Source organism: Theobroma cacao, chromosome 6, assembly GCF_000208745.1.
Source record: "Theobroma cacao cultivar B97-61/B2 chromosome 6, Criollo_cocoa_genome_V2, whole genome shotgun sequence".
Lineage (NCBI taxonomy): Eukaryota > Viridiplantae > Streptophyta > Magnoliopsida > Malvales > Malvaceae > Theobroma > Theobroma cacao.
The window spans coordinates 15,941,908-15,964,346 of record NC_030855.1 but is presented as its reverse complement, the minus strand read 5'-3'; the positions used below and the strand labels follow the sequence as shown (position 1 = coordinate 15,964,346).

At 34.3% G+C, this 22,439-nt stretch overlaps 2 protein-coding genes across 3 annotated transcripts; one reads left to right on the top strand and one right to left on the bottom strand.

Annotated features, from left to right (window-relative positions):
• LOC18595861 (N-alpha-acetyltransferase 16, NatA auxiliary subunit) lies at nucleotides 1,370-16,861 on the top strand. The gene is made up of 26 exons (XM_007023977.2): nucleotides 1,370-1,610; nucleotides 2,748-2,826; nucleotides 3,523-3,605; nucleotides 3,696-3,845; nucleotides 5,887-6,002; nucleotides 6,821-6,926; nucleotides 9,018-9,089; nucleotides 9,192-9,307; nucleotides 9,831-9,963; nucleotides 10,827-10,904; nucleotides 10,995-11,048; nucleotides 11,185-11,255; nucleotides 11,532-11,586; nucleotides 11,697-11,792; nucleotides 12,260-12,388; nucleotides 12,496-12,578; nucleotides 12,662-12,892; nucleotides 13,664-13,787; nucleotides 13,865-13,972; nucleotides 14,094-14,225; nucleotides 14,578-14,634; nucleotides 14,754-14,851; nucleotides 15,000-15,058; nucleotides 15,150-15,261; nucleotides 15,365-15,465; nucleotides 16,097-16,861. Exons 1-26 carry the CDS (start codon nucleotides 1,560-1,562, stop codon nucleotides 16,297-16,299), a joined length of 2,697 nt encoding a protein of 898 aa, XP_007024039.2. The 5' UTR covers nucleotides 1,370-1,559; the 3' UTR covers nucleotides 16,300-16,861.
• Nucleotides 17,212-22,144, bottom strand: LOC18595860 (E3 ubiquitin-protein ligase At1g63170). 2 transcript variants are annotated; one of them, XM_018123303.1, is made up of 5 exons: nucleotides 22,020-22,144; nucleotides 20,352-21,217; nucleotides 18,612-18,737; nucleotides 18,244-18,529; nucleotides 17,212-17,886 (listed from the first exon to the last, which is right to left on the bottom strand). In XM_018123303.1, exons 2-5 carry the CDS (start codon nucleotides 21,014-21,016, stop codon nucleotides 17,710-17,712), a joined length of 1,254 nt encoding a protein of 417 aa, XP_017978792.1. In that variant the 5' UTR covers nucleotides 21,017-21,217; nucleotides 22,020-22,144; the 3' UTR covers nucleotides 17,212-17,709. The 2 variants fall into 2 exon arrangements, with proteins under 2 accessions (XP_017978792.1, XP_017978793.1); XM_018123304.1 differs by lacking the exon at nucleotides 22,020-22,144 and adding an exon at nucleotides 21,926-21,998.

Here is a 22,439-nt window from a genome sequence, read left to right as displayed (position 1 = left end):
TAGATTATTAATATTTAAAAAATCTAATAAAAATAAAATGTCACATAAATAATAAAGGGTGTTTTTGTCTTTTTATTTTCTATTCCTTTCTTACTCCAAAATTATTGTTACCAACCAAACACTACAATAAGTCATAATAATTATTTCTGTCCTATTCCCTTTGTCATACCAAACTAAGTAATAATTATTCTATTCTATTCCCACCTCATTCTATTCCCACATAATAACTATTCTATTCCATTCCTGTCTATTCCGCCAACCAAACGTACCAAAAAAGTATCTTTCTTTCACCTTGCCCATTGCTCTATCTATTTTGCTTGAATTTTCTTCGAATCTGTTAACTTCTTTCCTTAAATTTTGGTTGAATTTAACTTGTTTTTTTAGAGATGGATTAGGATTAGTTGATCGGATTAAGATAGGGATCCCTTTTAACATTATCTTCTTTTTCATTTACTGTTTTTTTTTTTTTCTCAACCTTTGACAAAATATCCCAAACAAAAGGGATGTCTACACTTGTGGCAATAAATAAATACTTTTAGAGGTAAGAGAGAAAAAAAAATTAAAAGCTTCCACTTTCCTTTTCTTTCTTCCGTTGTTAGTAACTCACCTTCCATCCTTGGACCTCAATTTGTTACCATTAACTTAGTAAAATTACGATAAAATTTTTATAAATTAATATCATTATGAAATTTTATTAATTTATTGATTAATAAATTAATAATTTATATGTTAATTAATAAAAAATTAATTATTAAAATATTTTATTTTTTAAAATATATTAAACTTAATATATATATTGTATATTATGATTATAGAATATTACCATCAATACAATCGAATTGCATTACAACCAATATTATAATGTAATTTAATTGAACATATTGTAGTGCTTATTTTTTTTTTAAAGAAAGAGATTTCGAACTCATATTTTTAAAGAGAAGAAATCATATACTAATTAATGAATCAAAAAATTTAAACATATTTTATAGTGTTTAATTAGAGTTTAGGAAAATCTTACCTTGTATTGATGCTATATATAAATATATAAATCATAGTAAAGTCAAAAGCCCAAACAGCAAAAAATAATAAATATAAAAAGAAAGGGAAAATAGAAAAAAATTTCCTAAAATCACGACGGCTGTTTTCATCACTCTCCAACAAATTTATTTTTTCTAAGCCGCAAGTTCGGAAAAACTAGTATAACTAATTATTTAAGTTTACGAAATTACAAAAAGAACCCCCAACAAGGCCCAAAAGACAAATGCCCTCTTGCCATTTTTTTGTAATTTAACGGCCGGTATATTATTCAACATAATTATTTATTTATTTATTCATATTTTTATTTTATTTTGTATTTTTTTAAGCTTCTTGTTCACAGTAGGGTTGAAGCAGATAAACGCCACCACTCTCTTTTCTCTCTCTCTCTCTCGCAAACCCCTAACTCTCCCTTTCTATCTCAATCTTTTCATATCTCTTTAAACACTTTCCCTTTTGTTTTCTCTGTCTTCGATTCTTATTTTTCTTCTAGAGGTTTCTAATTTTCTTCCACAGAGAAGACAATGGGAGCTTCGTTGCCTCCGAAAGAAGCTAACCTCTTCAAACTCATCGTTGTAAGCTTCGATTCCTTTTTCTCTCTTCTTTTAATTGGTATCTACGTATTTCTACTTGGTCTTTATGCTCGTATTGCTTTTTTTTATTTTATTTAGTGTTTATACGATCGCATTTCTTTTTCTTTTTGTTTTTTGCTAGCAAAAACCCTAACTTGATACTGGTCTGTCTGGTTGCTAAGAAATCGGTGGATTTTGAATGAGAAATGGGAATTTGTTCTAAATATGCTTTTTTGTGAATTTCGTTTTTTCAATAATTTTTTTTGGTAAAATTAAGTTCATTTTCATTTCTCTTTTTCGCTTTTGAAGCTTGATTAAGTTTATTGACTTTACTTCAATCCGGTCGATGAAGTGGATTTTGTCGAAAGATCAACAGTAAAAGATTGAATTTTGCATTGACCTTTTTTTTTTACTCTATTTATTTTTAAGTAACGATGTTCTTTGTGCTTTGCTTTGGTCACAAATCATTTGTATCATCATGGAGAAAATTACAGAAATGAAAATAAAAGGATTTCGTGACTTTCACCGTTGTAGTGATTTCTCTTGCATGTTGTTAGCCTTTTTAACTTGAATTTCCTTGGTTTTTAATGGGAAGCGATTGTGTGGCATTTGGGTTGGGCACATGTAACCATTCAAGACTTAATAATTATCTCTGTGCAGCAATTTGTTAAGAATTTGATAAATTGAGTGAGCTGGTTTTTAGGTAATTGTCGACTGCACAGGTTAAATTTGTAGCAGTATCAATGTAAGGATGCGCTCTATCAACTGAATATATTGCATTGCTTTGGGGTATATAAGTACATTTTTATATAGTTTAAGAAATTGTTGGTTTCAGATAAAGAATAGGAACATTTGAACGTTTCCATACACCACTGAGTGTCCCCCCCCCCCTCCCCCACCCCTTTTTATACTATTTATAGTTGAAAAATGGAGTTTTGCATGGTAAATTCTCAACCCTTTTAAAGTAATATAGTAATATAGTAATGAACTCTTGACACTGTTTACCCTGATTTTTGTGTAATTAATTTTTATTTGCTATTATACTCTAGCTAATTCTCATAACAGAATATTTATGTTATTGACTTAGAGGTCCATGTGCTTTTGCTGAAGCTGACTGTGTGTATATTTTCATCATTGCAGAAGTCATATGAAACTAAACAGTACAAGAAAGGACTGAAGGCTGCAGATGCGATATTAAAAAAGTTTCCTGATCATGGAGGTAGTTTAATGTCATGCACTTATAATATATTTTTTCAGCCAAGAGGCACTTGTTGTTTAATGTTAACATTTTCATGGTCTTTTTAAATGTACCTCTGAAAAGATGCAACAACTCTGAAACAAAAAAAACTTTCTACGTTAGAGGAAGAAGTGGTTATCACTAGATAGTTTGTGTTGGTATCCATGTTGTTGGTTTGGATAATCTCTACAATATGTCTCTGAACTTGACATGATTGTTTCTATTATGTCTTATTATTGTCTGCTAATTTCTGTTTTTGGAAGCACAGCTGTTTACATGGTATATGATTCAATGGTTCTAGTGATATGTGGAATATTGTAGCAGTATCAATGTAGGGATGCTTTCTCTATCAATTGAATATATTGCGTTACTTTGGGTATATAACTACATTTTTATTTCCAATAAGGTTTAAAATCTGCAATATTTGAATAATTTCTTCATCTTGGTTGGTGTTTTTGTGGATATTCATCAATGCGTGGTATAGTATCAGTAGTTCTCTAACTCTATCTCTCTCCCTCTCCGGCTCCCCCCTGCCCCCTTCCCTCTCAGTCTGCATTTTATTTGATATATTCATCCTTTTGAAAATGCACTGTTGAAGTAACAATTTATACTACTTAGTAACTGTTTGTTTATTGTGTTTGTGTATTGTTCTTATGGACTTTTGTTCTTTATTATCAGAAACATTGTCAATGAAAGGGTTGACCTTAAATTGCATGGATCGTAAAACTGAAGCATATGAACTTGTTCGGCTAGGTGTAAAGGTTGTCTCTTTTCTTTTTCTTTCAATCCTTCTAATGTCAAAGCGGTGTTACTTTTTCCTAACATTGTGTTCATGTTTGCATCTTATGTAGAATGATGTAAAAAGTCATGTTTGCTGGCATGTTTATGGTCTCCTCCATCGGTCAGATAGAGAATATAGGGAGGCTATCAAATGCTATCGCAATGCTTTGAAAAGAGATCCAGACAACATTGAAATACTACGGGACTTGTCACTTTTGCAGGTATACCTGATTTACCCTCTCTGTAATTCATACTTTTAGACCCAGTATTTAATCTAAGATGTGCATCATTTGTATACTTACTATTAAGTAAGGAACACATGCTCACACTAGTTCTTGACATTAATGCTTGTTTGGCATTTTTCGAACAATTAAAGGAGTTTCTTTGTATAAGATTTCTTAAGCTTTGTGGCTTGCCTTAAAAGTTTTTCAGATTCCATTGCTGAATTTGATAATGAATCTGAAGTATTGGCCTTCCAATAGTCAAGTCAAGAATGCAACTAAAATTGCTAGGTGTGAATCTTTTTTGCATGTTCATAGTGGTAACTTAATAAAACTGGATGAAAACCCTTATATCAGGCTAAAGTTAGTGGTGAAAATAAATTCTATAAAATTTAAGCTGTTAGTAGCTTGCTAGTAGATGGATAGAAAGGATAGAGTTATAATGAAATAGTAACGAAAGAAATGAAAAAAAAATTAGATGAGTCAGCTGGCTTCAGAACTTTGCAAATCTAGATCATAGTTTTGATAGAAACGGTTTATGGCTTAAGAGGAAGGAAAAGGATATAACAGGCATCATCTGATATTCCGGCAGCAGATTTTATGAGAGGTTCAGATTTAGCTTCTTCATTGAAGGTCTTTTGATGCACAGACAAAAGTACAAAAAAGAAAGAAAGTAATACAGTCAAAAGTAACCAGTTTGATTTGATCCTTTCATTCTCATTATACTGTAAGAACAAACCACCTTGAATTGATACTTTCTGGCCTACTTCCACGGATCCTTTTCTCACTCATTCTACTAGTTCCTTAATGGTTGAGAATGAAATAGTAACGAAAGAAATGAAAAAAAAATTAGATGAGTCAGCTGGTTTTAGAACTTTGCAAATCTAGATCATAGTTTTGATAGAAATGGTTTATGGCTTTAGAGGAAGGAAAAGGATATAACAGGCATCATCTGATATTCCGGCAGCAGATTTTATGAGAGGTTCAGATTTAGCTTCTTCATTGAAGGTCTTTTGATGCACAGACAAAAGTACAAAACAGAAAGAAAGTAATACAGTCAAAAGTAACCAGTTTGATTTGATCCTTTCATTCTCATTATACTGTAAGAACAAACCACCATGAATTGATACGTTCTGGCCTACTTCCACGGATCCTTTTCTCACTCATTCTACTAGTTCCTTAATGGTTGAGAATGAAATAGTAACGAAAGAAATGAAAAAAAAATTAGATGAGTCAGCTGGTTTTAGAACTTTGCAAATCTAGATCATAGTTTTGATAGAAATGGTTTATGGCTTTAGAGGAAGGAAAGGATATAACAGGCATCATCTGATATTCCGGCAGCAGATTTTATGAGAGGGTTCAGATTTAGCTTCTTCATTGAAGGTCTTTTGATGCACAGACAAAAGTACAAAACAGAAAGAAAGTAATACAGTCAAAAGTAACCAGTTTGATTTGATCCTTTCATTCTCATTATACTGTAAGAACAAACCACCATGAATTGATACGTTCTGGCCTACTTCCGCGGATCCTTTTCTCACTCATTCTACTAGTTCCTTAATGGTTGAGAGTGTTTGTAGAATGATCTTGCTTGGATCAGATCTGATTCGATGCTTCACTTCATCTTCATATGTTCCTTACCGCTCCAGAATGGTAACAAAAGGTCTAATGAAGAAATTGATGAATTTTAGATTGAAGACTGGTGATCTTATGATTCCCTGTATGCTGATTTCTATTTCTATTTTCTCGTCGTTCCTTTGGTGCTTTCCATATTCTATGGATCCTTAACTCCTGATATTTGGAACAATTAAAGTCATCTGTTGGCAGTAACTGATTTGTATTTTTTTATTTTTTATGGCTTATATGCCTTATGTGAATTAAAGGAAAAATAAGTATGAAGATCATGAGCCCTTGTGTTTCTACTAAGATATGGAGTTTGAGAAAATTTTTTTCATATTTGATAATGGTTTTGTATTTTCTCATTTTTCTCATTACAAGTTTTTTCAGAAATTGTTACAATTTTCTTTTATCTTTTGTATTGCAGGCACAAATGCGAGATTTGACAGGATTTGTTGAGACAAGACAACAACTTTTGACTTTGAAACCAAATCATCGCATGAACTGGATTGGCTTTGCTGTAGCCCACCATTTAAACTCAAAGTATTCGTCTTTGTTTATTTTTTCTTCAAATATAAATTTTGTTCCATTCTTATGCTTATCTTTCACCAATTTCTGTCAACTTTTGTTTTCTGTAACATGCTTTAGAATGCTGTTATTGTTGTGCTGTATTTTAAGGTTGGAATAGAGGGGCCTCCTAGTATTGAATATTGAAAGATTTGTTGATATATTAAAGCCTTTCTTTAAATTAAAATTTCTAATTACATGATCAAATGGGTGCTAAAATGGATGAAGTTACTGTTGATTTTTGACGGGTGGTTATATGATTTCAACTAAGCGTCCAATAAGATTTCATTAAAGGTTAAAAAATAAAGGCTCTGTTGAAGGTATTAAAATACTTTTACGATAGTATGTGGGTGTAGACTGTGTTGAAGATGTTAATAATATATATAAAATTATAGATAAGTAGGTGGGTAGATAGAAAGGTACCCTACTTTACTAGGAAGCTGGCGATACATGCATTTATGAAATTTTGTAGCAAATTAGCGATTTACAAACAATCTTTTAGAGTGCCTTCAAATGCCTTGTTAACTGCAGAATTATGTTGTTTTTGCTATGGTTTATTTGGAAGCAGTGATGATGCCATATTTTCTTTTGTCTTTTATCTGTTGATAAGAAATGATTATGTTCCATATTTGATGAATGAATTCAGTTATTGCATTGGCACATCAATTATCGGGGTTTTTTCTTTACTTTTCTGTTCATGCATTAGCCAAGTAGTTCTAAGCGAATGAAGTTTTACTTTAGTTTCTTTCATCCTTTAGGTATTTTGCCTAATGCCTTTCTTTGGTTGATATCAGTGGTGCAAAAGCAGTTGAAATTTTGGAAGCATATGAAGGGACATTAGAAGATGATTATCCACCAGACAATGAACGTTGTGAGCATGGGGAAATGCTTTTATATAAGGTATTGATCATGTACTGCTTTTAATTTTTTTGCATGCATGTCCATGTGGCTGCCACTTTACATGAGTTCGCTTCATTATACGGACATTCCAAATTTTAGAATTATACTAATATATAATGAGAGTGATTGAGTTGGTATCGCTAGTTAACCAGACACCATAGTAGCTAGTGAAATTAATAACAAACCAAATAATAAATACACAAAAGTAAAGCCTTTTTAACTTCTTTATAAATGTGGTCCTATTTTTGAATTAATGTTTTCTTACATGCAATTAAAAAAACTACCCATTTCTTTTTAACTTCTTTTCTCCTTCTGCTTATATTTTTGCCAAAATCTAGTATTCTTTTATGGAAATGTTACACCTAATATTAGCACACCTAATCTTTCCATTTTTGAAGTGTGGATTTTCGTGATTCTGTGTGTATGCTAGATAACTTAAATTAAATCAAATCATCTCCAAATTCACTTTAATTTGAGTTGGAGGACTAACTGGTAGCCCATAGTGGTGTTTGGCATCTATAAGATATTTACAGCTTGTTTGGTTCATGAAATGGAATAGAGAAGGAATAAAATGGCTATTTCTTTGGGAATAGAATAAAAGGCTGATGACTATTTCATAGTTTGGTTCATTGAATGGAATAAAGGAAGAATGCTATTAAGATGTTTGGATGGCGAAAATTATATCAAGGAATGAGTAAGGATTAAATTGAAAAGTACTATTTTACCCTTTAATAAAAATTAAGTATAATTAACTAGAACAAAAAATATAGTAATTGATTAATCAATTAATAAATTTTATTATTATATTACTAAAAATATATGATTTAATGTTTATAAAAATATATTTTTTTACACTTTATTCTTCCTTCAAATTTTTGCTTTTTTTTTTCTCTTCTTTTTCCCTTTTCTTCCACCCAATTCACCGATGAGGATGGAAAAATTGCCACGTGACAGAAAAACTCATCGTCGACGTTGGAACAGCCATCATAACGATTGCTTTTAGTCATCGAAACCCGGATCTGGGGTTTCCAGTGGCAAATATGGTTGTCTGTGCACCTATTCAGTGTTGTCCCCTCTAGATCTGGCTGCTGGTGACTCGTTTGGGGTAGACCCCAGCTAGATCTGACTGTTGACTTGCTGATCTAGCCCTTCTAGGGGCTAGATCTAGCCACCACGATCTCATCCAATGATTGCTGAATTTTTTGTCATTGTCAACGAGAATCTAAAAGCTACCAGCGTAAGATTCAATGTTTAGCAAACCTTTTGGTGTTCCCAAAGGTCAGATCTGACCTGCGGAAAGTGGATCTGGAGTTACTATCATCAGAAACTTTCTCGGTTGCCAGAATGATGTGGTAGTGGTTGGCTGAGGACTTTTCTATCTCCTAGCATGTGGATAATATTGAAATTTTAAAAAATTTATTTAAGGACAAAATAGCCATAAACATATAAATTCTATTCCAAGATATTGGGAATAGACTCAGAATAGCCATTCTTGGGTTTTTCTTTAGATGGCTATTCCTTGATTTTAAGGAATAACCATTCTGTGGAATGGCTATTAGTTTTTTCAAAATGAACTCAAGGGTGGAACAGCCATCCCATTTAAAATAGACCATGGAATGGCCATTCCATCCAAGCAAATGTGTATGAAATTCTATGTTGTCAAGACATATGATTAATGTTGAGAGAAATATGGCTCGTTCAAAGAAGTATTGTGCCTTTTTCTAGGAAACATATCTGTGGTGTTTGTAGTAGCATCTGAGTCTCTATCATTGTTGATCCCCAAGTAAATGTTCTATGGAACCATTTTGCGAGTTGTTCTTGTTGACATATTAATAAGCAAGTATACTTTTTTTTTTTACATACTCTTTTGGTTTGACACCAGTAACATGATCTGGAAATAGCTTAACCAATTGGACAAGTACCTACGAGCCCTTTTTATAGTATTTATTTTTTAACAAGTTTCTGCTCTATTTGTTGGCATAGATTTGTGAATAACTATTTATATTGCATAATGCTTGCTGTCTATTACTAGACTATTGGTGCCTTGTGGAGCTTTTTTGATTGATATATGGGTATGGTATTTTTCTCCAGATCTCTTTGCTAGAGGAGTGCGGGTTTCTAGAGAGAGCACTTGAGGAGTTGCACAAGAAAGAGTCGAAAATAGTAAGTGTCAAATGATATAATGCCAAGATACTTTTAAGGTTAAATATTTTCTAAGTTTTGAATTCTTGGATGTTAAAAATCTAACCAATTTTGTTCTTCTAGGTTGATAAATTGACTTACAAAGAACAAGAGGTTTCTCTCCTGGTGAAGCTTGGATGCCTAGAAGATGGTGCCAATATTTACAAGACTTTACTCAACATGAATCCTGACAACTACAGGTGAATCTTATGCATTTGGTATCTCTTTTGAACACGTGGTTAAACTCATTAATGAATCTTTCGTAGTAAATAATATCAACCAACTTTCTTTTTTATCTAGTGCTTGAAGTTATAAGGAACTTCTTTTTCCCATTGCCACGGTGTACTATTATTCCAAGTAATCAAGACTTTTAATTTTGCTGAATAGTGGATGTCCTTAAATATATATTGTTTGAACTAATAGGTTCAAGTCTCCCCATATTAAATAAAAAAGCATTAGGCACCACCTTTAGATGCAAATATATTTAAAAAGTAGCAAAGCAACTATGATACAGTTGTAATTCTCTACAAGCATACTCTACCTTTATTAACAGTCTCTTGGGTGCTTCCTCAGATAGGTAAATGAAGGGAATTCATATCACAGAAATGTTAAATTCTGTTTCTTTGCTTAGTATATGCCTATGTATCAGTTTAATTTATTGCTTTTAGGTCTGGGGACCCAACCGACTTACAACTTTTAGACTTATATATTTATATTTTTCAGATATTATGAAGGCTTGCAGAAATGCTTTGGCTTGTATACAGAAAATGGCAAGTATTCTTCTGATGAAATTGATCAATTGGATGCATTATACAAATCGCTTGCACAACAGTACACTTGGTCATCTGCGGTTAAGGTGAGGCGCTAATGTCCTGTTTCTATTTTTAATTAAGATGGATGTTTGTGATGTGTTCAGTTTATTGCAAGAACATCCCGGTTACAAGTTCTAAATGGTACCTGGGTATGTTCTGTTCATGATATTTGCTGTAGATTGCTTCTCTCTTTCTTACTTTCTCTAACACATATATTTATAGAATGACATGATGAAATTGCAACAAAAATATTGCTTTTCTATGGAGCTGTCAAGCTCTCTTCCCTTTTTTAGAGAGTGGAAGGGTGGCTATGTTTACAAATATTCTTGTAGGGATTTTGTTTTTCTTGATGGCTTGAATAAGTAATGAGGTGCCAAGAAGAATCTAGCAATGTGGTTTTACTGAAGACAGAGTACATTGAATGGCTGTGATGTTCTTAAATAATTTGGGAAAAGATGATTGTGGTGTTATGCTGAAATGCTTGATTGATGTCATGATGCGAAAATAGTGATAACTTTTGGTTAAAATTCTACTTTCACATGCTGCACCCTTAGAGAGTTGACATGGTGGCAGCATCACTAATTCCAGAGCTAATTCTTTTATTAATGGTTATCTCTTTTTGTTTCTTTCAATTAAGTTGCAATTTTCCTGTATGAAATCCTTTGAAGGGTGGGTCCCTGACCATGAATTGACATGGCCACAGTACTGCATGATAGAAATAAAGTGTTAAACTTTAGAGCTTTTGGAATTCGACTCTTGCAGTTAAATAGTTTTCTTCCATAAACCCACATTTGTAAATTTTGCTGTTATGATGTGCATCATCGTTGTCAATACATGCCTACTTTCTTTCTGATGTATGATGAATTTTCCAGGACTTATGTTGGAACTTTGTTTTCTTAATTTTTAGAGGATACCACTTGATTTTCTGCAAGGTGGCAAGTTCCATGAAGCTGCGGTTAATTACATTAAGCCTCTTCTAACAAAGGTATATATGCAAATGAGAATTTTTGTGGTTATTTGACTGTTGTTTCTAGCTTGTTAGTGAAATAATGATATAGTGCCTCTGTGCTCTTAGGGGGTTCCATCTTTATTCTCGGATCTTTCTCCCTTGTACGATCACCCTGGCAAGGTAAGTTTGTGTGCTTACATTTATTCTAAAAATAAGATTAAGTTCTAAATATTAATTCTTCTAAACTGTTTGGCAACTGGCTGTGGGCATGATTTCATTAAAAATGATTTTCCAGCTTTGTTGACTTTTTTTACAGGCGGACATATTGGAGCAACTTATTCTTGAGTTGGAGCAGTCAATTAGGAGCACCGGGACATACCCTGATAGGTAGTATATGCTTTCAACCCTTGTGTAATAGTGTAGTAAGTCTTAAAGCATTCAAATGTTTAGATATACCACTCTTAGAGGTTATATATACTTTCAGCCCTTGTGTGATATTGTAGCAAGTCTTAAGAGTGTCAAAATGTTAAATGAGTTGATAATGGTTATTACATATTTGCATGTGTAAAGTACCTAAATGTTTTTGTTTATCTTCTAATACACAAGCACACATTTGGTGTTTTGCTGAGTCATTTGTTTTTTTGTGTTTCATCTTGAGGGCAGGACAGAGAAAGAGCCCCCTTCAACACTTTTATGGACTTTGTTCTTTTTGGCTCAGGTAAACCGTCAGTTTTCCTCACCACATGGACAATGGTCTTTCCTGCAGTAAATATTTGGTGTGATTTCTTTTCATTTTTCCTTTGTGTAACTTTGGATTTATTGATGCAGCATTATGACAGAAGAGGCCAATATGATGTTGCTCTTTCAAAAATCGATGAGGCTATACAGCACACACCAACTGTAATTGATTTATACTCTGTCAAGGTTTGTTCTTGTTGTCAATTTTAAAATTTTTACATTGGCTTCATCTGCAGGGTTCTATATTTCTGTCAGCTGGATCCCTTTTTATTTTTTATTTTGCATTGGTTTTGCCTGCTCTTTCTCAAATTTCATGGAGACATAGCGTTTCCTGAAAACCCTTCAAGATATTTCCTTGGACTTATTACTCACTTGTAAGAGACTCATCACTTACAATGATACTGATGTTGATGGGATATTTGTTGTGCACTAAATTGTGCAAGTTGCTATACATATTCATATAAAATGGATACAAGTTTTTCGTTGTGGAAATAAGTCTTGATGGGCATTTGGCATGCATATGACCTTGTTTCATAGATTTAGGGTTTTGGATGCATGTCTTTTGCATCTTGACGAACATGTATTTTGGAGAAATTCTTGGAATTTTCTTGAAGTTGGGTGTAGATGCATATTAGTTGCTTCTGTGGTGGCAGAGCCGGATAATGAAACATGCTGGTGATTTGGTAGCTGCGGCTTCATTGGCAGATGAAGCTAGATGTATGGATCTTGCAGACCGCTATATAAACAGTGAATCTGTCAAGCGAATGTTGCAGGCTGATCAGGTTCTAAAGCTGTTTCCCCCACCTCTATTGTAATATTTGATATTTGTCACTATTGAAATTTCTTTCACTATTACTATACTCTTCATGAACTTTTTCCACTCTTGAAGGTGGCGTTGGCAGAAAAAACTGCTGTATTGTTCACAAAAGATGGGGATCAGCACAACAACCTTCATGACATGCAATGCATGTGGTCTGTTTTTGTTTATTGCTCTGGGCATGTTATCTCTAATTATAATTTGGGTACACCAATTGAGTGTTATTCATCTTTTGAAGGTATGAACTTGCTTCTGGTGAAAGTTACTTTCGACAAGATGATCTTGGACGGGCCCTGAAGAAATTTTTAGCTGTGGAGAAGCACTATGCTGATATTACTGAAGATCAATTTGATTTCCATTCTTATTGTTTACGGAAAATGACGCTGCGTGCATATGTTGAAATGCTAAAATTTCAAGATCGGTTGCATTCACATGCTTATTTTCACAAAGCAGCAGCTGGTGCAATCAGGTGAAGCATTTTTGTTAGGATCTGCGAGCTTTTCAATGATTCACAATAGACTTATTCTGTTTGATATGTGGGTGTAAGAGGCTATTTTTTCACTGTTGTCTCCTTGTAAGGGTGCTTTTAGTGTCTGTCACTTATTGCTGATCAACACTTGCATGTGGTGCTTCATTTTGGGTTGGGTTCCTCTTTGCCTTCCTCTTTTTCTTTTTTCTTTTTGAAAATGGGGGATGATTGCATAGATTTCAGGTGCATTTGTATGTGATTGAAAGTTGCAGGGATGCAATTACATTTATTAGAGGATTCCCATGATGATGAGACCTTGTGATATACGTCAAACAGGAGCAAAAATTTTACTTGGTAGTCTCACTCTGCTTCTATCTTTTGTAAATTTCTATTCTCATGATGTTATTACTGAAAGGATTAACAAATGTTCCTTGTGGGCATATTAATTTGAGATTGTGGCTGTTAAATGATAGGAAGGCGGTTCCTTGGATTTCTGTTGGGTTAAGGATAGAGAGTTGCATGTTACCAGAAATGATTTGTTGATCATAACGTTTTATATTGATTCTTATTTAAAGGGATGGTGTAATGGAAGGGGATGATACAGTGATGGACCATGCAGCAATTAGTGAATAGTTTTTGTCATTGATCCATTGTCTGGTTTCCATGTTGGTGTTTCTTATTCAGAAAATTTTTTTGTTGAAATTGGTGATTAGTTAAATTTCAGACTTATTTTTTCTTTATTGGTGATAATTCTTGGATTTTGAAGTGCAGATGCTATCTAAAGTTGTATGATTCTCCTTTGAACTCACCAGCTGAAGAAGAGGATGATGCATCAAAGACTCCTTCTCAGAAAAAGAAAATGAAGAAGCAGAGAAAGGCAGAGCGAGCTAAGAAAGTATATCAGCTTGTTTTGATGATTCTTGGGGAACATTCTCTTTGATGATTTCATTCTAATGGTGTGCACTATTTTAGGAGGCAGAGGAGAAAATTGAAGAATCAAGTGCTAGTGGCATCTCTAAGTCTGGGAAACGACACGTTAAACCTGTAGATCCAGATCCTTATGGAGAAAAATTATTGAAGGTTTCCTTTTATTGTTTTTCTTCTGTTCTTTAGATTCCTAATTGAAGTCCTCTTGTGCAATAAAAATGTGTTTCTCTAATGCCTATTAAGCTAGGATTCTGTTTAATGTGGTTTTTAACAGACTGAGGATCCCTTGTTAGAAGCAACAAAATACTTGAAGTTGCTTCAGAAGAACTCGCCTGATTCTTTGGAGACACACTTGCTTTCTTTTGAAGTAAATATGAGAAAGCAGAAGATTTTACTTGCCTTTCAGGTATTTATATTTTCCAAGACCTTCTTCTTTTTGTCATGTTTGATCAACTGAACTAATTTTTAAATGTGAACAAGTGGATTAAGAATTTGTACGAGGCAGCCCCCTCCTCCCTTGTTTTCTCCTGTCTTTTTGCTTGCTGCCTCAATATCTGCTTGGAGCATAGAAACTGTAGCTTTTCACCAAACATCTTTGTCTTATTACTTGATTCATTCAATGAAATTATGTGTGAATTAGATAGTTTGGGTAACTTATCTTTGAGTTGAAGAATAATGGTTTTGCTCAGTTGTGCTTTTATTATTATATGCTATCATATTAATATGTTTGTCTTGCTTTTATTTTCTTTTTCGTGAAGGCTGTAAAGCAACTGTTAAGGTTGGATGCTGAGAATCCAGATTCACATTGCTGCTTGGTATGTAACATCCACTGTACCATATTGTGCGCTGTCATGCACAAGTACATTCTTTTTGGTCCTTAGATACAAAGATCATCTAATCTTAACACTGCTCATTTGAATTTAATTTAATGTAGATTAAATTTTTCCATAAAGTGGGCTCAATGCCTGATCCAGTGACTGATGGTGACAAACTTGTTTGGAGTGTCTTAGAAGCTGAACGTCCATCCATCAGGTTCTATTTGAAAATAGGCTTTATGATAGTTATTCCCTCAGCTGGAATTTTATTTTATTACTGTTATTATTATTATTATTATTATTATTATTATTATTATTATTTTGATCTCTGATGCATTAAATTGCTCCATTTTATATTTCTGCAGTCAATTGCAGGAGAAAACTCTTGGTGAGGCAAATGAAGTTTTCCTTGGTAAACATGAAGGTATTATTGACCTTATATAACATACATGCATATGCATTTTTGGCTCCTTGAGGTACTATAGTCATGCGATGTTGACTTTTCTGTTCTGCAGATTCTTTGATGCATAGAGTGGCAGTTGCAGAAATGTTATATACCTTGGAGCCCACCAAGAAAGTTGAGGCTATTAAGTTAATTGAAGATTCAACCAATAAAGTTGTGTCAATGTAATGATTTTAGTGTATTAAATTTTCTGCCGTTTGATATTGATTTCATTGCAACTTGCTCGTGAGATTAATTGTTTACGATTTTTCTGTTTCGCTGATACAGGGATGGAGCACTTGGACCAGTAACAGAGTGGAAACTCAAGGACTGTATTGCAGTCCATAAACTCTTAGAAAAGGTTCTTATTGACCATGATGCTGCTTTGAGTAAGTATTTTTCTCCACATAAATTGATACTGACTAGAAATTGTTGACCTTGACTTAATTAACAACTTATGGAATTGATTACTGATGTTGGTTTCGCGAGTGTCTTTGTAAGAAATTTTAATGGTTTTAGAATTTTGATATACTGTTATTAGATATTTGTAGATCAGCTCTGTAAAAGTAATATGTTAAATTATGATTTAAATTTTTGGTTTCAACATCACAAGTTCTGATGGCTGTTGTTTTTTGTTATTACGTTTAATCTTTAAAAGGTGGGTGATCTGATTTGTATTGGCATTTTACAGAAAGGTGGGACTTTCATGAATCAAATTTTCTCGCTTTCTTATCCATGATAAATCAATTGTTGTCTCAAGCTATAGAAATGGTTGTTTATTCTTTGATTAGACCATCTTTATAAATACTTACTAGAAAATTGAAGTAAGAGCACCTACTCCTTGCAGGAGTTGTCAAACCTTGAGTATATTGAAAATTGTTCTACAAATAAGGGAAATTTGCATGTCTGGTGCTATCGGTCATGTGTTGTACTCTTAGGGAAAGGCTAATTGTCTAATGTAAAGATTGCTCAGGCAGAAAGAAGTAAAATCTTTGGTCTGATAATTTTCTTATACTGCAGGATGGAAAGTGAGATGTGCAGAGTTCTTCCCCTACTCTACCTACTTTGAAGGTAGTTGTAGCTCTGCTGTGCACAATGTGTTGAACAATCAGGTTAGCAAAACCCCTGTGAATGGGGGTACAAGCCATCCTGAAATCAGTCAAGGGGCAAATTCCATTATATCAAATGGAAAGCTTGAGGCATTTAAAAACCTTACCATTTGAAGATGATGCTGCTTATGTGCATCAACTGACATCAGACTCAATGAGTTTGAATGGTGGGTCGCATTAAAAGTACCCTAGAAAGAGTGCTTTGCGGCTGGGGAAAGAGGAGTATCTTGAAGTTTTGCAAGCCGCCAACCATTCGTCTGTTGCTTTGAGATAAAAGTTCTCTGCCTTTCTTGATTGTGAAATGCATTCCTTTGCAAATGTGTATAATTTCATGGCATTTATGATTTTAGGGTTGAATATATATTATATATATTTTTGCCTTTAATTTGCTCACCATTTGGTGAGATGCTTAGAGTTTGGCTGGCTCCATGGTTTTGCCCCAAAATTTGAGGCACTATAGAAAATTTTTGGGTACTGGTTCTCAAATCTTCTGGTCAGCATAGAAAAAAAGGAAAAGCAAGAAGAAAAAGACTGATTTAGAGATTAATCTTTGGAGCATGTTGTACTTCTTGGCCCATTTCATTAGTAGTCGTGTATAAACACTACATAATGTGAAAAATTTTGCTACGGAGCTGAAAAAGAGTGGCTATCAGAAAATTTCCAGTTTTGCTGTTTATTTATGTTTCTTATGGTTGCTGTGATTTATTTATTTTTAAAATTTTGGCATATGGTGAATTGCAATTAAGTCATACATGTTTAATATCTTTTAGTTCATACATACTGATACTGGAGATTTAGTTAGTAGTTGAAATTATGAATTAGGCAGCGTAGAGTTGATGGTCCAGGAAACGCAGTGAGTGCAGAGGACAATTCGGAGTATTTGCTGTTGCCTGTACCCGGGGCGGTTTTCGGCCAGCAGCGTCGTAATCCAAATCCAAAACCAACGGTTGGATTCCAATGCTGTATTGGTCTCAAATGGTGCAGCAACGTTCTCACCTGGACTATCAGGATTTCATATTCAAGTAATGAAGCAAGATTTCCTGTTTCCATCATATATACGATGATAGGAGAAAGTAGTTCTTTTGCATTTAGGCCGGCCAAACCCAATGTAATTGAGGCACCTAATATTCCAATAAATTTACAATATGGTAAGGGCAAATGGAGTACTCATCAACAGTAGCAATTCCAATAATTTCGTGGCAAGAAAGGAGCTATATAAACAGTGGTGGTGGTGGGAAAAAGAACAAGAGAGGTAGGCCGAAGAAACCATCTCTGATAGTGTAGATCTAGACTAACTGCATATTTCTATCCGGTGCCTGGGGTACTGTCACCTTGCACAACTTGTGGCCAAAATGCAAAAATCTGTCGAAAAAAACACAGTAAGGCTCTTCAAGGATTTTGCATCTCGTGCTAACTATCACACGTTAAGCAAAAGCCAGCTGGGGCTGATCGCAAATAACATTTAGACATTGTCCCACGACCTTCAACTGGTACCTTGTCCATTCTCTTCCTACGCCGTTAATTTTAGTCTCTCGCTAATGGTAAACCACTGCTGCTCTCACCAACCTCACTTTTACATAGGGGACAAGATGCATTGATTTTCAACCATTTATCTACACACTCCACATGGAAGACATGGATGCATGGCAGCTCCCTCAGCTCATCATTGTCTGCATATTTTGCCAAGCAAATACAACAAACCTGCAGCACCTCAAGTTAGTATGCTGTTTATTGATTCAAGGACAGGCAAATCAAACTGCTCATAACCACCTCCAAGTTAATATACTACATCTCTTTCACGTATCCAGTAACCATGTAAATAAAGAGATACATTCATGTCCACTCACAAAGTCATGCAGCTTTAGGACAGTACTCATCAGGAGTCAAGTAGTGCAACCTAATAAGCTAGATGCTCCAAAGTTTGTTCTTCTACACCTATCTAAATTTGTTCAGTTCCATCCAGTTTGATCCTAGCAAGTACTCTGAATGCAGTTTAAGTTATTGCAGTTTACATCTAAGACCAATAAACTGGTAGCAAATTCCTATCATTAAACTTACTGCATCTTCTCCTGATATCGCACGTTCCTTTGCTGTCCCTGCTGCTAGGATTCCACTGTCACCAGCTGAGTTGTCCTGATTATTGACATTTCCACTTTTCCTGGACTTGAACTTGTAGATTGGCAATGCATTTATAGATTCCACAGTTGCTCCTCTAGTTTGTGAAAAATCCTCCCGAAAACCAAGGACAGAAATTATGCAGGGTAAACAGCAACAAATTGTTGCACATAGTATGAAAGGCATGGCATATCCAATACAGCTAAAAGTAAGGAACACTATACATAACCTGCAACAAAACCAATAAACAGTTCGTAAAGGTAATCAAATTGTGAATCTCAATAGAGCAATAAATTTTATTAGTCTTGTACCTGTACAATTTAGGAGCATCAGAAGGAGATGAATGACCTCCAAATATCCATACATTGCCCACGACAAACCACACTGCGAAAAAACAATCTAGAGCCATCTTGAAATGGTCTACTAATCCATTAAGCCTGCATATTATACACCAATTCTTCACTCGGTGACACCATCTAAATGATAATATGCAGAATGTACAGAAACTTCTGAGATAAGATGATAACAGCTTATTATATTATATTTTGTATGCGTACATATAGTTTTTCAACTACATTGCCTTTTTATGGCCATAACCACTTAACTGTGGCATGCTTATTTTGTCAAAGTACAATTCTGTTGCACTTGGGAAAAATTTTGGCTTCACTTTTATAACTAATAAGTTTCAGATTTTAAATGTTCTCCTTGTGAGAAAATATTAAAGGAAACCTCAAATCTCAAATGAAGCACACAATTGGGACTGTTTCACTCCCATTTCATAAGATTTTCCAAAAATCTAACAACAACAATGTTGATTTGTGAAATCATAGTAAATAAGCTGATATGATACTACTAATATCTTAAATGCGTGCTTATATGTGTTGGTCAACAAGATTGGTAGGCTCCTTTTGCCTATCCCAGCTTACATTTTAATGATCACATTAATCCAATATATATCAGTTGTTTATTATGCAAGAACGACAATTTGGAGGATTTATAATCTATATTGCACACTATTACTAAACAAAAATTTCTTTCCAATACAAAAAGAAAAAATCATTTCCAAATAATTCAAAAATTGACTTTCTTATATAACAAAAAGCATAGCTCATTGTGTTGCAACTAAATGAAGGTTCAGATAGATCTAATATGATGTGCAGCATATATATCCATCTCCATTGCCAATGCCACTGCAATAGCAACTGCAACAACTGTCTCTGCATTGCGGCACCACTACTCACCAGCATTATGACAAAACAAAGATGTTAGCAGTAGCACCATTGAACTTTGCAGTATTGGCATAATTTTGTAACTGAATCATCATCATCTTCACTATTTTCCACCACTACCACTGCCACCATAAACACCATCTTTTCTTTCTGCTACCACCATCATAACAGTTTTGCTCTTAGCATTTCCCCCTTAACTAAAGCATAGAGAAGAAGGATAAAAAGGAAATTTGACGTCCTTTCGTCTAAACATAATGATCACAATTTCTTTAAGACATTCACAACCTATTTGGAAAACTAACAGACATATATATCGTTTGACACATTGATGAATATTCCCACTAGAGAAAAACCAGAACAATTCATTCTGTTAACTGCAAGTTAAACCTTGAAATTCTTCCAGAAGTGTTACTATGTTTTCTGTGCTATATAACAGCAACTTAGTCCAACAAAGAGTTCACAAAGAAATCAACCAAAAAATAGCAGGAGCCATAGCTTTTTTTTTTTCTGATGCTCTTACATAGAGTTATTCAACTAAAATGTACGATTAATTAGTATCTTCATTATGGATGATAAATGCAAGCAAGTTTATAATGTAAAGTGCACCCGAGCATTTGGCTCATTGGTTGGTGCATGATCCCCTTGCCTAAAGAGTAGGGATCGAAACCCCCCTCCCCCAATAATTAAAAAAAAAAAAGTTTTATAATGTAAAGTATTTCTCAATCTACTTTATCAAACTTTATAATATAAAAAATAAGAGCCGAGTGGAGTTAATACAAAAGTAGACATAAAGTAGCGATTGAATAACAAATGCAAACACACCTTGTACTCAGGGTTCCTGCAATCTGACTGTTCCTTGTTGCTGATTCAGTGATACGATTGTTCTCCTCATCTGAAGCTTGAGTAACTGAGATAGCTGTATAGGATGTAGACTCACTGGGATTTCCATGAGAAGAACCTTGACTTGAGTGTGACAAATCTTGCTCAATACCTTGGTTGCGGCTTCGAAAGCGCCAATAAAGAATGGGAAGCGTTGCAATGCAACCGGATGCATAACCAACAATCCATGCAAACAGTGGAGCTTGTGGCTTTTCATTTCTTGACAGTGACAGAACAACAATAGATGCTATAATCTGACTGACAGTAACAACTAACTCAACAGAAATCCATAATCCAGAATTTAAAGGGCTCCTGCGACGTCGACCATACCCATCACTTCTCCTCATGAATGATGAATTCCTAGAGTTTAATCTGTTTGAAGAAGAAGTCTGATTAGTGGGAGCTTGTGTGCTGCTTGAAGGTCTATCTTCACTCTGTGTTAAGTTCAATCCAGGAGGTTGCTCATCATGAGATGAGCTTGATGAAGCATCATCATGCCTTGTTATGTCAATGATGTGCTCTTGATCACTATGGCTTTCCACTCGTTCCATTAGCAATGGGTATCGGTCAGTTTGCTCACTACTTTCTTCCAGAGAGGAACTGTCCATCTAAGTCTGGCGACCCAATAGAAGGTGTGCTAGCATAGGTCGCTGATAGACTTTCCAGATATCTACTATTTTCTACCCCAATTCTCTCCGAACATCTACCAGATTTGTCTTATAAACTTAATAAGCTTGCCAAGCACCTTAAAACACTTGGCACTGCAAAATCTCTGAATCCACCAACTTTATTCCCTCTTTACACAAAAGCTGCCATGAAATCAAACGTAGAATCAATTTTTATACTAATCATGTCAAGAAAACCGTGTCTGGAAATATTGGAGAGAGCATGTGCGTGTATGTATGTAGTTATAACATGGTTACACAGCATAATCGGAAAGGAAAATTAAGCAGCACCAGCTCAACAGAATGTTGAACCCACAGCACAATCAGACAACAAAGCAATTACAACAAATAGAGGACTGCATTTATTACAAATACATTAACAAATCACCAAATCAGGTTGATAGATCACCACTACATAAACAAAAGAAGCTAGATCCTTAAACAATAAAATACGGCGTTACAGTAACATTAAGCATTGACAAGACTTTATGAAGAAAAGATCTGATATTTCCACACCAAATTCATAACAAACTGAAATAAAATCCCAAGCAAAGAGAAACCGAAAATTTCAAACGATCATGATTAAAGTAAACAAAACATTACATTTCCAGTTATATTTTTTGATAACCCAAAACACTATTAGGATAATACAATAACTTGGCTTCAACTAAAGAATAATTAAAAATTCAATCTTTTAAACATTTTGAAGCTATTTTTTAAAGAAAACTAAAACCAACCCATTAATTAACTCCAACAAAATTAAAAACCCATTATTAATTGCATAATCAAGGTGAATTAACATTATAGAAAAGCCCTAATGAAAAAAAAAAAGAAAAAAGATTGGAACCTTACCAACGTTTTGAATATTAAATATCTGATGGTATATGAGAGTAAATAAAAAGAAGAAGTGCCAATAGATTCACTGATTAAGCTTTTCAAAACCCACCTCTTTTTGTTCTCCTTTCTTTCATTTTCTCGAGAAAATATAGCGTCAGCTTTTCTGCTCCATTTGCTTACGCCAAAACAGAGAGAGAGAGAGAGAGAAAGAGGAAGAGAGAGAGAGAGAGAGAGAGNCATTTTCTCGAGAAAATATAGCGTCAGCTTTTCTGCTCCATTTGCTTACGCCAAAACAGAGAGAGAGAGAGAGAGAAAGAGGAAAGAGAGAGAGAGAGAGAGAGAGCAAGCGTTTCTTTCTTTTTATTTTTATTTATTCTTTTGGATGGAAGATGAGAGAGAATTAGAAATAAGTGAGAAAAATCGTGGACCGTTTGATTGAGGGGGTTCTGATCAAAGTGGTTGGAATTTTTTGGTATTATTGGATCCAGCGGTTTGGACTTATTTAAGATGACTACAAATAAAAATCAGA

Coding starts and splice junctions, on each gene's coding strand:
- LOC18595861 (XM_007023977.2), top strand. CDS start 1,560: ATGGGAGCTTCGTTGCCTCCGAAAGAAGCTAACCTCTTCAAACTCATC. Junction 14,226..14,577: donor AGATTTTACTTGCCTTTCAG/GTATTTATATTT, acceptor TTTTTCGTGAAG/GCTGTAAAGCAACTGTTAAG. Junction 15,262..15,364: donor ACCAATAAAGTTGTGTCAAT/GTAATGATTTTA, acceptor TCGCTGATACAG/GGATGGAGCACTTGGACCAG.
- LOC18595860 (XM_018123303.1), bottom strand. CDS start 21,016: ATGGACAGTTCCTCTCTGGAAGAAAGTAGTGAGCAAACTGACCGATAC. Junction 18,738..20,351: donor GCAGGAACCCTGAGTACAAG/GTGTGTTTGCAT, acceptor TATAATATGCAG/GCTTAATGGATTAGTAGACC. Junction 17,887..18,243: donor CGATATCAGGAGAAGATGCA/GTAAGTTTAATG, acceptor GAGGTGCTGCAG/GTTTGTTGTATTTGCTTGGC.